The sequence below is a fragment of the Poecilia reticulata genome, chromosome 8, assembly GCF_904066995.2.
Source record: "Poecilia reticulata chromosome 8, P_reticulata-male-v2, whole genome shotgun sequence".
In the NCBI taxonomy this organism is placed as follows: domain Eukaryota; kingdom Metazoa; phylum Chordata; class Actinopteri; order Cyprinodontiformes; family Poeciliidae; genus Poecilia; species Poecilia reticulata.
Window position 1 is genome coordinate 11600558 of NC_088837.1, and position 14813 is coordinate 11615370.

The following is a 14813-nucleotide window of genomic DNA, read 5'->3' on the forward strand; positions in this document are numbered from 1 at the left end:
TCTGCAGAGCTGTCTTCGACTTAATTGTAGTTGCTTGTAATAGCTGCGGGGTCTCCCTAAGAGGTTTGTCAAGGGAAATAAAGCACAGCAGAGGAAGAATAAACTTCCTGCCTCCAAAGGAAACAGCTGTTGTCATGGCAAAGCTAATTAAAAATACCAGTTTGAAAAAGACAAAACACTAGCCCGGGTTGAGAGGCTGCATTTATTAGCACAAACAGCACTCATGAGATAATACATGGATACACAGTTTTACTAGACAGAGCTTTGTAGACAGTTAATGTATCAGTGTGTTACTATGTGAGGAGGGTGACTTTCTCAGTTTTACCATGTTCTTCCACTTCAGCATCTCTTCACAGGGCTATCTTTGAAACGCTAAGAAGTGCAGGCCACTAAATCACTGCTGTCCTATTTTCTTAGCTTGTAATGAATAGCCTTTAATATCATTACCCTATAAAAGCCCACTCTCCTGCCAATTCTTAATGCCGCTGAGCTGCATGCACACAAAGAAGTCACACCCAAACATGCTGTATATTTATAGCATTATCATTTGAGTTGCTTGAAATATTAACATTTATGCAGAATTTTTCTATTTACTGTGTCTTGCAAATGTTTTCGTAGCCCTTGGACTTTTGACAATTTGCTGTGTTACAACCGACCCAATCATTTTAAGTGTATTATATTTGATAATCCAACACAAATTAGTGTTGGATTTGCAGCGGAAGGAAAATGATACGTGAGCTCCAAAATTTTTGTACAAATATAAATTGGAAAACTGTGGCACCCAAACACATGCATTTAATCGATGCCTCTAAATAAAATTCTATGCAGCAAATTGCATTCAAGTGATGTAATTCACAAAACGAGTTCAACTTTGCATAATTTATTTTCAATGCAAGTCCAGATCTAATTTGAAGTGAGAATTGACTGATAAAACTCTGGTGTTTGATTACCACATTACGTCCAGTTTGATTGAACTTGAGCTATTTTGCAAAGAATTAATAAGAAAAATAATCAATTTCTAAATTAACATATGTAGCAAACACAAACACCAAAAGTCTTGCTGCTGTAATTTCAGCCAAAGGTTGGTTTTATAATGCATATAACAAGAGGGATGGAATAATCCCTGTTTTAGATTTTTATTTTATTTATCTTATTTTTCAGTTTTTTATTAAAACTTTCAATATGATTCATGCTCCCAGCTTCTGTCTGCATTTGAGTCTTTCATTACATATTTCATTACTACACATTATGACACACACACACATAACTAAAAGTACAGAGTACACTGATCGGTTTTGCTTCAGACTATGGGTTAGTCTGCGATATCAACTCCCAAATGGAATGCATTAAAGTATGTGGCTCTGATATGATGAAATGTCAAAATTGAAGGGGCATCACAAGGACTATAAAATAATGCATGGGTCTAAGATGATTCTAATGTGGCATACAATAATTATTGCAAAAAAAAAAAAAGTATTTAAATTGCCTGTGAGTTAAGGTAAGAAAGTAAGAATATGTGTGTTAGCACTTGTGGGTATGTGTAAAAACTATGCATATGTGTAGCTCTGCACATGTCCAACCATAATTTGGCAGCTTGCCTTATGCTGGTTTCCTTCTTTGGCTGTGAGTTAAAACGAAAGAGAAAAGCAGTAAGTCCAGTGTTACTATCAATTCACTTAAGCCGTGGTTTCTGCCCAGCAAGTTTAATGCATAGGGTGGGTTACTGAGCCAAAATAATAACTTCATCTCACTCCCTTTGTCTTCATTAATTTTCTCCTGTTTGCATTCAAATTTGTAGATTTGGATGGACACAGGTCAAACCTAATGACATTTTTTCTTTTTTTTTTTTTTTTTGCTTTATAATCTTCAACATGTGTAAGTTTGCTGTCTCTTTAGATAAACTTGAATCCATTCAGAGGGTTAGTGATTGGAGATGGGAAGCTATTCCCGCTGCACAACGCTGTTGTGTGGGGTTAAATGAATCGTCAATGAATGTGCAATGACTGTTGGAACTGATTCACACTCCGCTGTTTTACCTCCCTGTGTATGTGAGGCGAATCTGTTCAAGGGTTGTTATGCAGTGTGTCTACTTCACTTTAACACTGTTTTCGGTTACAGGTACCAGACTTGGTCATCAAAAACTGTGTGAGTCTTAGGCTTGTGAGTTGACGATTTGACGAATGTGTTGCTTCTGATAAGTTGGTCAATATTGTTTAAATCTTTCTGGAAGCTTATTCATCCCTTTGATTTTCTTACACATATTAAAGATCGAGTTTAGGGGTTTTAATAAGTCCAGGGTTAAAACGGGACACCCTTTATCCAAGCGAGACTCTCCAGCTCATTCTGGGGGAACCCAAGTTGTTCCAGGGAAATAAGAGAAACAAGGCAACGATACAGAGTTTTGTGTCTGGCTAAGTCTCATTTGAACCTGTGTAACTTTGTGACAGTGGTTGAGTTTGTGTTTGCCACTTGTCCCTTAAATGTATTTCTGATTCATTTAGTCCTTGTGTTATTGGTCATGATGCTTTAATTGAACCATTGATGTTGTAAATTTGGCTTACTCACCATAGCGAGTTGGTTTGTGGTAACATTATTTTACAGTTTACATCCATGCATATGGACACGTTTTTTTTTTTTTGCTTTTAATGAATTTTAGTTTGACTGAAGTTTATTGGTAAAGGACCAACTTACCACATGTCATCTCGAGACACTTAAAAAAAACAACAAAAAAAACAAAACAAAAAACTCATATTGCCAGATTTCCCAAGAGAAAGTTTCCTCAACTATCTTGTAACATTTTAATTTATTGAAAAGAAGCTGAGGGTGGTTTTATACAATTTCAAAACTGTATTTAAACGTTTTGTTTTTCTTCATTCGCTGAGATTCCTGACGTGGTTGTGGCGTTTCTCTGTCGGTTTCAGATTTCAGCGGGGGTACCATGACGAGTGAGGAGTGTCCTGTGCCGCTGAGGAGTATCTCCTCAGCACGGCCAGGGCAGAGCGAGGAATACGGCTCAGCGCACATAGATGACATCATTGAGGAAGTAGGTCCTGGCGACGACGACGACGTCAGCATCGGCAGCGACTTAAGCACGCTTGTGTTGCCCTTCCCCGAGTTGGCGCCCGTGGTCTTCTTCTGCCTCAAGCAGACGACCTGTCCTCGCAACTGGTGCATTCGCATGGTCTCCAGCCCATATCCTTTCCTTCCTTCATGCGCCACATCCAACCTGAAACTAAACATCTCCATATCTGCATTTGACCTGTATCGTCTGACACACCTTTCTTTTAAAATCTACTTTTGTTCCTGCTCTTATTTAATTTCTTTTTCCTTTAACGCATATCTTTTCTCATTGATGTTCTGTTTCTCATACGTGTTCGTTGGCGTGCAGCGTTTGGTCTGTCCTGACTTTGCCCCCACAAACGCATCCAATCAAAACTTTCTGTTTCATCTCTCTCGGTATTTGCAACCACATCACAGCTGTCATGCCCGGATCTTCTCAAAGTAAGTGTGTTTGACATCCTCATACAAGATCAACTGCAGCAGTCAGTGTTGCACTGCTTTGGAAAGTGCACATTTGGGTGTGTGCAGTTTTGTTTGTGTGTAGGGGTGTATGTGTGTGTGTGTGTGTGTGTGTTTGGGCTTTCAGCTAACGGATAAGAATAGGCAGTTGTCTTTTTGCCGACGACATTACCCGTGCCAGTTGGATAATGATGACTCCTCTCCACGGTAGAGGTAAAAAAAGAACACTGCAGCACCATCTATCTGTTTTAGGTTTTGACTCTAAATGCCTCGGAGATTTTGCATGAGTCAGTTCCTCCAGCTGATCTACTGTTTTATTTATTTTTTGCAAGAATTACAAAGAGACTTTTCTTGTTTTTTTATGCAATCTTTGAGGATTTAGTAGTAACCTTTAAATATACTTTTGATTTCAGTAAATGTTTCCTTATTTTTTGTGAGTACGAGTATTAGAGCAGTGTTTACTACAACCATGGGAGCCCTTAGAGAAAAATATTACTAAATCTGTTTTGTCTATGCCATTACACAAAACATACGGTCTGCCAAATACTGATTCATAATTGTTGTCAGACATTATAGCTTTGCATGTGCCAGTTGCAGCTGTCTTTCTGTTTCCCTTGCAATTCTCAGCTGGCCTCAAAGACCCAGCACACAAATTTGAGCAAGCGGTGTAACAAATTTTTCTTCACATTGCTAATTCCTCTGTCACATCAGCTCGGATCCTCACCGGTAGCTGGATACCCGCGATAGCTGAAGCAGCAGGTGTGTTAAAACACATCTTTTGTTTCCTGGCTGAGTTTCAGGGGGGGCGTGAGGGAAAATACGAAAAGGCATTAGGAAGGCAGGGTGCGATGGAAGCGGTTTGAGGCAAGGTTGTTTCTTCTGGAGCTACAGAGGCTTTAAACCTACTGGAACTCACAGGAATGTAGATGAGCGTAACCTCTGCCGCAGCCGCAGCGCATTCCAGAGTTACTGTCACTGTTTGTGAAACGACATAATCTCATACTTGAACATTTAGAAAAACAAACTAAAAAGCACCTTTGAATTGAGTGAATTTACTGAATAATGACAGTCAGACATAACCCTGGGCACACTTAGTTGTTCCTTAATATTAATTCTTCGTCTAACTTCTGTAAAGTTGAAGCTACACATTTTAGAAAATACACAAAACCTATATCTTCTCACTGTTTTAGACCAGTTAGGTCTATAAAAACTTTTATCTATTTGCTAAATCCTTAAATAAAGTTGATATTTTAAACCCTTTTTTCAAACTTAGAATTGTACATGCAGAGAAACGTGAGATCTTCAACGATAAAGATTTTATTGCCTAAAATCACACGTTCAGCACATGTTGAAGCTCATCCATTAGTATTGGTCTTTGTGTATAAGGTAGCAATAATCTGAGGTCTGTCTCTTATTTCTGTGTAAAAAAAAAAGGCAGTAGCGTACATACTGTAAAGATTTACGAATAGACAGATCATTGGTTGTGCTTTTATGTACCAGCAAATTCTTAACGCAAGCCTTTTTTTTGGTAACTTGAAATACTTTGATTATGAAACCTTGTGGCTATGATGTGATTACAGATATCCTTTATTTCATTGCCATCAAATACTGTTTTGGTTGTGCTAGGTGAACTATATCCAATTGTGCGTGAAGGACAGCAATACAGTGGCTATTTGGTTATTTCAGCACCTCTTTTGAGATCAATAATTGTGTCCACCACTCAGCAACCGTGAGAGGCCTTCAGTCATACACACAGCAACAAACGAACACACACACACACACACACACACACACACGCACACACACACACACGCACACGCACACGCACACACACACACACACACACACACACACACACACACACACACACATCATTGTTCTCCCACGCTTCCCTGCAGCACAGCACCTGGAGCACCTCTCTGTATCGCACCCCACTCACATCCTATGCCTCCCTGGATTCTGACACTCTTTACATGTCATACGGTGGAGATATACCCAATTATTACATGTCTCACCTCATGAATATTTGTTAAATGCTGTTGATTGTTGGTAAGTTAGTTCTGCTTTCCAGTAAATTTATCTTCAGCGTGTCTGTTACAGAACATCTTAAAGCTTTAGTCTGTGCATTGTGTATCATATAGAAACACATGGAAGGACAAATAAAAAAAAATATTCATCTGATTTTGATGAATATTAAACTGCTTACGATGCTTACGATCGTAACTGCTTACAATGTCTAGGAACAATTTTTTCTTTTACATTTTGGGGAAGATGTCATGGCTTCACGAGCTGGGAAGACAGTGGGGAAAACAACGACTTCAAAGAATAGTCAAACTTCTTCAAATGAGTCTAAAAATGTTGCAACATTCATACATGGTTTTGTTTACCAGACCACTAAATGAAAAGGAATGCTTCCCTATCAAAACCTGTGTTGTGCTGTCTTGTTTGTTTTTGTAACATGTGTCCTGGTTTCAAAGAGAAGATTATTTCCCATCAATAATTTAATTTACAACAATGACTGTCACTCATACTGCGGTACGCTTGAGCTAACGCTGTACCTTCTTTCAGAGCATCTCAACCTTTTTCAGCAGATACGCTTGTTAAAAATAAAATTAAATTAAAAAAACATTTAATTTTCAACAGTTTTGTATTTGTGATTTTGATTTTAAATGCATATTTGTAAGAACACAAAAAATTGTATTGTATAATTAAAATCAGAAAGTCTATTGCAAATTAATTGAATTATTCATCCAAATGAAAAGTGTGTTGTTGCTTTTTTCAATATTCTGCATCATTGTGGTTGACATTACCTGTTCAATAGTCCTCTTTTGTAGGAATAGAGTGGTTGCATTTTGGGGAAAACCTAAGCCTCACTGTAGAAAATGATTTGCAGTGTGCCGCAGCTGAGACAGGGGAAGATTTGAGACATTTGGATGAGTTGTACAGAAGCAGATTGTTGATTGATTCCTGGCTCCGGGCGCTTTTTTTTCCCCCTTTCCTCTTCCGAAAATCATCAAAGTTGCGCGTGCATTTCCCTCTTCCTCCCAATGTGATTTTCTTTGCTATAATTTTTTTTTTATTATAATAATTAGCATCATTCAATCACTCACAGTTGCATTGCCCATAAGGCTTTTATTTTACTTCCGTCAGTGCTTTGCTTGGGATTTCTGGTGCTTCTGGATGCTGCCTCTTTCTGCATTGCCTCACCTTTTCCTCTCCTCTGCTGATTTGCTCTTGTGGTGTTCAAGCAGAGTGACCAGTGTCAGTGGCCCATGATCCTCTCCCTCTCTGGAAGCTTATTATCTGCTTGGTGACTGATAACTGAGGCGTTGCCGTGCCTTGCTCTTGACAGTCACTCGGGATGGAACTCACACCTGCGACACATCTTTGTTTTTCTTATTAATTTCATTTATTTGAAGTTTCCCATCTTTTTTTGTGTGTGTCCACTTGGAAAAGCTGCTCTTTGGCAACAGAGGGTACGTTAACAGGGCTTTATTTTGCTATAACGCCTGATATTGGGTGTTTTAACTAAATCAAAGCATGCTTTTTTAACAGACGTTTTATTAAAAAAACATCAAACTTCTGTCTTTATTTCACAGCGAGAGTCTTCCCTTCTCTAATCTCATGCTTGTTTCCTTGTCAGCTTTTTGGCGCTTTGTCCTACACGCTTCAATTTTGCATCACTCAAAAATATTATCACGTCTTCTTTTAAACAAATCTCTTTCCCTCTCGCTTAAGATTATGCCTAGTTCCACATTTTTTAGTTATGCCTCCATGTTGTGCAATAATGCAAGTGTTCCACTTATTTTAATGAGTCTCTGCTTCAAAAAAAATGAGCTGTTGTCATTTTACCTCAGGGAACATCTTCCTTTTTTTATTAAATAAATAATCAAAAAAGGTGTAAACATTAATGAGACAAACCTCGCTTAAAATAAATACAACTCATTAGAATACTAAAGCTTGCGCTTGAAAAATAAATCCCAGTGCTAATGCTAGCATTTGTTCTAAAACTAATTCTAATGATCTCCTTCCCCTCTTTCGTCTTCTGCGCTGCTCCTTCCTCCCTTTGCCTCATTTCACTCCCTCAGGTTTTGCACAAACCCCATTAGTTCTCTGTGGTCTGAAGGAGATAAATGGGAAACAGTGTAGAAACGATGAAGAGCTTATAGTGACTCTAATGACAACTGTAGACTGCATGTACTCTCTGAAAGTTCAGCCACACACACACACACACGCACGCACACCCCCACACACACACACGCACACACACTATTCCTCCACGGCTGTAATCTGGGAACCAACATGGACTTTTTGATACCTTTAAGTTCATAAAAGAAAAAAAAAAAAAGAAAAAAAAAAAAAAAAAAATATATATATATATATATATATATATATATATATATATATATATATATATATATATATAATCAGTGCTTAATTTGAATGTTTATTGCTACATCTTCACATCTCATTTTGTCACCTTAGAATGAATAGTTTCTCCGTGTGTGTGTCAACATAAAATGCGGGGCACCTTTCTTCAAGAAAACATCACCCTGAACGATTAGCGTAACATCGGAACTTATTTCTGTTTTCCAAAAATGTTTTAAAAACAACAGAGTGTGAGGTTGAACAGGGTTTAACCAGCAAGCAGTGGAGCCACTTTGTTGAATTCACGAATTCAACCCACCAGTTGCACAGGCATGTTTTAATATGTGTTATTATGGATTCTGTTTTTTTTTTCTTCCTACTGTTGAATTATGGATTAGAAGGAGACCGTTTTGAGCTGTAGCCATAATTGGGTTATAGGTACATTCAATGTCATGCTCTCAGAGGAGAATTTAATTCATATGGCTTTGCTGACATTACCCACCTGCTGGTTATAAATATATATATACTGTTTATAACAGTAATACTTTATCCTGCATTGCCTGTTTGTCCCAACTAAATATTATTAGGAGCAGCCTGCTTTCATCTAAACCAATGATAAATGTCAGGAGGGCACACGCAGCAATATGCATACACCAGCACAGCAACATGCTGACTGCCAAGCGAAGACCTTCGCCTTGCTCTGATTGTCTATTGTGGGCTTTGCTGAGTGATTTCAATTGTTTTTGCTTCAGCAGCACTATGCTCTCTCATGTGTCTTAGGGTTTTCTTTGTGTTTTTGTCTTTTTTTTTTGTATCATCCAATAACAGTCCCTAAATTTGTTGGTATTCAGAGGGAAAAATGGATCAGTTCTTCTATCAGCCTGTCACACAAGTTGTTGATGGGCCTTTCTTTCCAATTCATGAGCAGTTCATTTGAATTCTTGTTGGTATTCCAGACCTCAGCCCTGATTTTTTCTTTTTTCTTTTCCTTTCTGCTAATATTCCTTAATCACATTACACACAGGTTTTCAGCTGCCTAAAAGCAGTTCTGCTGCACAAAAAGTAATTTTATTTGCAGAGTGCATCTGCTTGAAGGGGCCTGAAACTTATGAGGAGCTGCACACAGTATTAGAAATTAAAGCATTAATAAGAAACTTTGGTAACACTTTATTTGAAGGGGGGTGAATAAGACTGTCATGACATGACATAACACCTGTCATGAACATGAATAAGCCTTCATGAATATTTATGACTGTTGTCATAAAGTGTTATTTGGTAAATTATGACACTTTTAATACAAAGTTGACATTATTCAAAATGTTTTTGTTATGATAACTTGACATTAACCAAGAAATCATTACTGTTTAAACTTTACCTTTAATAACATAAAGTTACCTAATTTTTAAAGTGCAATCAGCAATACTTTTATAACAAATTTATATTCACCCCCCTTCAAATAAAGTGTTACCGGAACGTTCATCATCTGGCATCTTCTATGGCCATTGCTCTTTCCCAAAGCGAGGGAGAAGAGAAGGAGAGAATGAGACAAGAACTCGTACTCGATGTATCCCAAAGCTGATGAACTGCGATCAAGGAAGCGCCCTAATAGGAGACCTTTATGAGACCTTTAGGACAGGTCATACATTGTTATGGCAATGTAAACTTCATAAAAAGACAAATATTGATAATATCTTTATGACAATGTCCGTTTTACTTCTAATGGACGCTAAAAGCAACAAGGTTTACTAATGTGTTTTACAAATTAACTTAAAAAATAGGGAAAGGAACCAAATGAATTACACATAATAAAACATAAATAACAATTATGCTAGAGTGAAGGAAAAACAAGGTATACTTAGAAAACGTCGCAGCATATCTGACTCTGAACAGTGTAAACATGTCTGTTAAAAGGCCAGTTTTACATAATTAAAAAAAAAAGGCAATAGATCACCTTTATTACAACATTTATTATAATTACGAGCATATTTTCTCTTGGATTTAGGTAGAAACAGTGATTAGGCTATTGCTAGTATAAACTGAAGGTTTGCGCCAGACCTTAGACCAGTCAGGTTTTCTAGTTTTTTACTTGAAATGTGAAGAGGGCTCTTATTGTTAAGCATCACGATTCCAGATCAACAAAAAAAAATGGCATCAGGAGCAAAAGCGTGTTGTGCTCCAGCCTACCCAGAGTTTTGACAGATCATTTGTGGTGTTGCCTGAAGGGAGCTGTGGACAAGATATGTCCTCAGAAGGTTTTTGCAATGCATAATGGGTAACTCAAAATGTTGTCTTCATTGTGCAATAAATGCATATAATGTGGTGCGATCTCTCGATATCTTTGCACAAGGAAATGGCCTTCTTCCTTTGCAACGTCTGCAAACCATGCACCCAGCTAAATAGTTAAATTGAGTGAATTCCAGAAAAGCCCGACATGAATAGTTGAATGTCATGCCAGGTTCGGGTCGCGTCATGACCTTATGACCTTATGATGTTATGACCTTATATAGGTCATAACATTCAAAATAAACATACCACACTTGCTAGGTTTGATGTATTTATCTTTAGATAATCATATCTAAATGGCAGATAATGGCAGGTGTTTACCCAAGAAACACAAATTCATTCAAATATGCTTTAACAAAGAACCTTTTAAGGCTGCGCACATTTATGCAATGAGGCTGTAAAAGTTTATTTTTAGTTCCTATTGGTTTCATTATGATTTGTGATTTTAAACCTTTGGAAAATGTCCATTCAGTACTATGCTTCCACCTCACAAGCATGAGCAATTTTTCCTTTCACCTGTCATCATCACATTCTTGCAGCTTCATTTTTTTCTATTTATATTAGACTCATATCCTCCTCTCCCCCTGCCAGCTCCACTCAGACGTGATGCTTTGCTCAAACTCAAGCTCTTGAGAGAATTTAATAAGTAATTTTATGGCTCTATCATCACTAACTACAGGGTACATTTTATTCATTTGAGTGCTTTGTAGTTTGCTATTTGTCACCTATTATCCACAAAGTGCTATATAAATTGCATGAGTCATTCTGCAGTGAGTCTGTGCACGACCCCACAAAAAAAATTTCTCTGGAACTGATCTGAAATTTCTATTCTTCTGTCAACTGTACCTGCGGTATCTAATGGTAAAACAACACTGGGCTGGTTTCTACTAAAACAAGACAAAAAAAAGTCAGAAAGCTTCTTGAATGCAAGTGCAAAAACTCAACATGAAAACAAATAATAGAAGAACAAAGAATAGTATCAAGCATGCAAATTGGTTGGATGATAATGAGGAAACTACAGAGGTTTCCATGAGTGCAATACAGAGACTTATCGATGCCCTCGCTTGCTCGAAATGAGTGTACTTTTGTGGAAAGAAATTCATGACTCATTCCAATCAGTAATATGCTCTAGTGATAGGAAACTACTGCCCAACAGAAAGAGCTTATAAGAAAATGTATTCTTCAATATATTTCACAGTTCAGTATCCAGGTTGTCCCTGTAACCGCTGAATCAACATACCTGCATCCCCATTTCTGCTCAGCAGACATTTACAGGACGGCAACCAAAAAGTGATGCAATTATGGGGATACATGTCTGTCATTCAAGTCGTAAAATATGGCAAAAAAATAAAATAAATGAAAATAGGGACCCGAACTGGCAGTTTTGCCTTTCTCCACAGTTTTCGTGTCGCTTCTTTCCCCCCCCATTTTGTAAATGTTATCACAAACCCTAACAATCAAAAACAAAGTTGTTTTTTGAGGTGAACATGTTTTTCACAGATTAGAGTTTGGAATGAACTTATAGCGACCTTTTGTTTCTGCATAGCTCTTCAAAAACTTTGCTGTTCTTCATCGGTGGTTTTATGTCAAACACAGTAACAGAATTATAGCTTATGTGAAACTGTAGGCAAACACAGAAAGTAACAGTAATGGATGTAAGCATCTTGTTAAGATAACAAAAGCATTTTCTAACTACGCCATGGAAATAAGACCCATTTTGACTCAATTTGAACTAAAGCCTCCAAAGTTTATATACCATTAGTTTTAATATTACCATTGTAATAATTACCGGAAGCATAAGTTAAAACGGCTTCAGATAAGCAAGACGGTAGCTATTTTTCTCTAAACATCCTTGTCTGTTTATACTCTGAAGCTGCCAGCAGACAGAATTACTAATACATGAAATATGACACACAGCTCACATTCTGTCATTTGTAAAAAAAAAAAAAAAAAAAAAAAAATGTTCTGTCCTTGGGTTACCCATATATGTTAAACTGTCTGTCATGGGGTGTGGTTGGTGGTGGTGAGAATGAACGCAGGAGACCCCGGATGTAGATGAAAGGATGAATTTTAATGGACACCTCACAGTCCAGGACAGGCAGCACGGCAGCAAATTAGCACACAGCTAATACCGGTACCAACTGACATAGAGACTGAAGACTGAACCAAGCAACCTCAGGACTTCACAGTTCAACTGAGGAAACTGACTGACAGAGACGTAGAAGGACGACATGCGACGAGGTTCTGACAAGAGACAGAGACAACAGGTGGACTTAAATACACGAGGGTAATCAAGGGAACTACACACCTGGGAACAATCAAGGGTTGACAGGACAACACAGACTCGGGGAAACAGGACTAAACACAGAAAATCCCAAAATAAACTATACTGAACAACACAGATCATAACACTGTCACTGTCTGAACATAAAGAGAAGGAGTTTGCATCAACGATTACAGTGATCGATGAAAAAATGAAGAAGAATAAATAACTATTATGTACACTTTCAGTCGAATTGGAAGTGTGTGATTGTTGTTTGTCATTCACTGATGTTTATGAATAGTCAGCGTTTTTGTAGACCATCAGATTCACATAGATTTGCTCCTGAATCATCCGCCCACTTGCTGTGCGGGCTCTAAGGTCTACCCTTTGGTAATGAATACTTATGAGCACATTAGTAGACCAATAAGAGTCATTAGAATATCAAGGAGGCCAGCAGATCTCATGTGCTTTTAGTGCTTTGGAACAGAGCAGCCAGCTTTTTATTTTTTTTCAGATTTAATGATCTGAATGTAACAAACCTAAAGGATTGTGATTAAGCAAACATTGCGATCACTTACCTTCTGGAACAGGCATGTCTGTGTAGCAAATATTGGCCTTTTAAAATGTCTTGTGGGGCCCAGAAAGTGCCAGAAATTCAGAGTAGATTGTAGAACTGTGGTTCTAAAATTATGAAATACATATGTCAGCTATCAGGACACAACAGAGTGGGCATCTGTTTCATAGGTGGTCTCTTTAGGGGAAACCGTGGCAATGGTGCATGTAACCTGCTTCACCACACTGACCTCTGCAAACTGGACAGAGACACATTAGGAAAGCTCGAGCCTGTAAGATGAACTCTTTTAAAGACTAAAAGTCCATTGAAACGATTCCAGAGCACAGAAAAGTTCCTGCTTATTCTACTGACAGAGATGAGTTGTAAGCTGGTGTGTTTACATTGCAGTGGAAGCACTGCTGTGATTAAAGAGTACAACTTGGAAAAAACACTATGATGCAAGCCCAGATGATTCTAGGGAACAGACCAAAAGTAGAGGGCCTGCTGGCATCTTTTTAAAAAGACTCAAGTAGCCAATGTACGCTTTTGACCGGAAAAGTAGAGAGCAAAGAGCTCATCCCTACGAGTAGCCTGGAGATGAAGGTGGAAGAAATAGGCTGAAACGGTGCCAAAACCGATGCTTGATGCCCTTGATAAAACTGAGGTTGACAAAAAAAATTAAGTAGAGCATTCTTTCATTCATCTAGAAGATGCCATTATTGAGTATATCAGAGTGCACAGAGTAGAGCTAATGCTGAACTGTGTCTCAAAAAAGCTGTTTGAAGTACTCAGGACAGCAGATGTCATGCCTATTGCTGCAAATGAATCGACAAGTTTCTCTGACGCAGCCCTGATTTGCTTATACGTTTGTTTTTTTGAGGCTGTTTGTTTTCTGGAAAAAATTTTTTGGACATATTCTGCTAGACTATTTTGAAAACAAATTGCATGTCTAAGGAAATGCTGCACTTCCCACACGTCTGCACATTTATGACCTGAAATCACAGATAACAAATGTAATGACAGATTTTGTTACAAAGTCGAATGAGAATGTTTCTATGGCTTCAACATTCTTAAGTGTTGCAGTTTGATGGTGACTCATAACATTGGCCTTCATCATACAGTGTATTGATGAAGGTATTTTTTCTTTACATTAGAAGAACACTTTCAGCCTGATGGTTCAGAAGATATTTAGGCTTAAACATGGTGTCCGTACTTCATGGCATGAAAAATAACTTTGGAAACGCTAACAATGTTTGGATCAATGAGTCAAACTTTTCTAGTAGATAAACAACAGCATGTTCAAAGTTACACAAATCCCTTATGAATCCATGGGATTAAACATAAGTAGCTAAATCAAGGCAGTGTAACTTTTCTCACAGACGGGAAAATCAAAAATATGTGACACGCATCACCAATATTGCATGGCAAATGAAACTGATTTTATTTTTCTGAATATTTTATTCATTCATCCAGAAAGTAGTCTGGATGCACATGTGGAAAACGTGAAAAACTATGATTTTTTTATTTATTTATTTACTCGGATGCACTTCATGTCTGTTATAGCAGTGACACAAACCTCTTCATGGGAGATTTTATTTTTTATTTTTGATCCTCTTCAGACTGTAGTTGAATAACCATGTTCTTGGTCTTCGTGGATATTTTTCTTAGCTGCAACTTTAGTGACTAAGGCTTACACAATGCATTTGTAACTTTAAAATTATGTGAATCCTTTCCCACCCTTTACAAAGAATGAAATGCATGAAATTGTGCACCGGACCACAGTGGATATGTCATAAAAGGGCAGGTTGAATAGTTTAATTTGGCCCG

General features: G+C 37.8%; 1 protein-coding gene across 4 annotated transcripts in view; it reads left to right on the top strand.

Annotated features, from left to right (window-relative positions):
* The window catches only part of LOC103468615 (voltage-dependent T-type calcium channel subunit alpha-1I), a 165970-nt gene that overhangs the window by 38302 nt on the left and 112855 nt on the right, over positions 1–14813 (top strand). For all 4 annotated transcript variants that reach the window (XM_081609898.1, XM_081609899.1, XM_081609900.1 and 1 more), the window contains exon 2: positions 2922–3191. In XM_081609898.1, the coding sequence (XP_081466024.1) occupies positions 2939–3191 (253 nt within the window). In that variant the 5' untranslated portion in view covers positions 2922–2938. The remainder of the gene's footprint in view (positions 1–2921; positions 3192–14813) is intronic.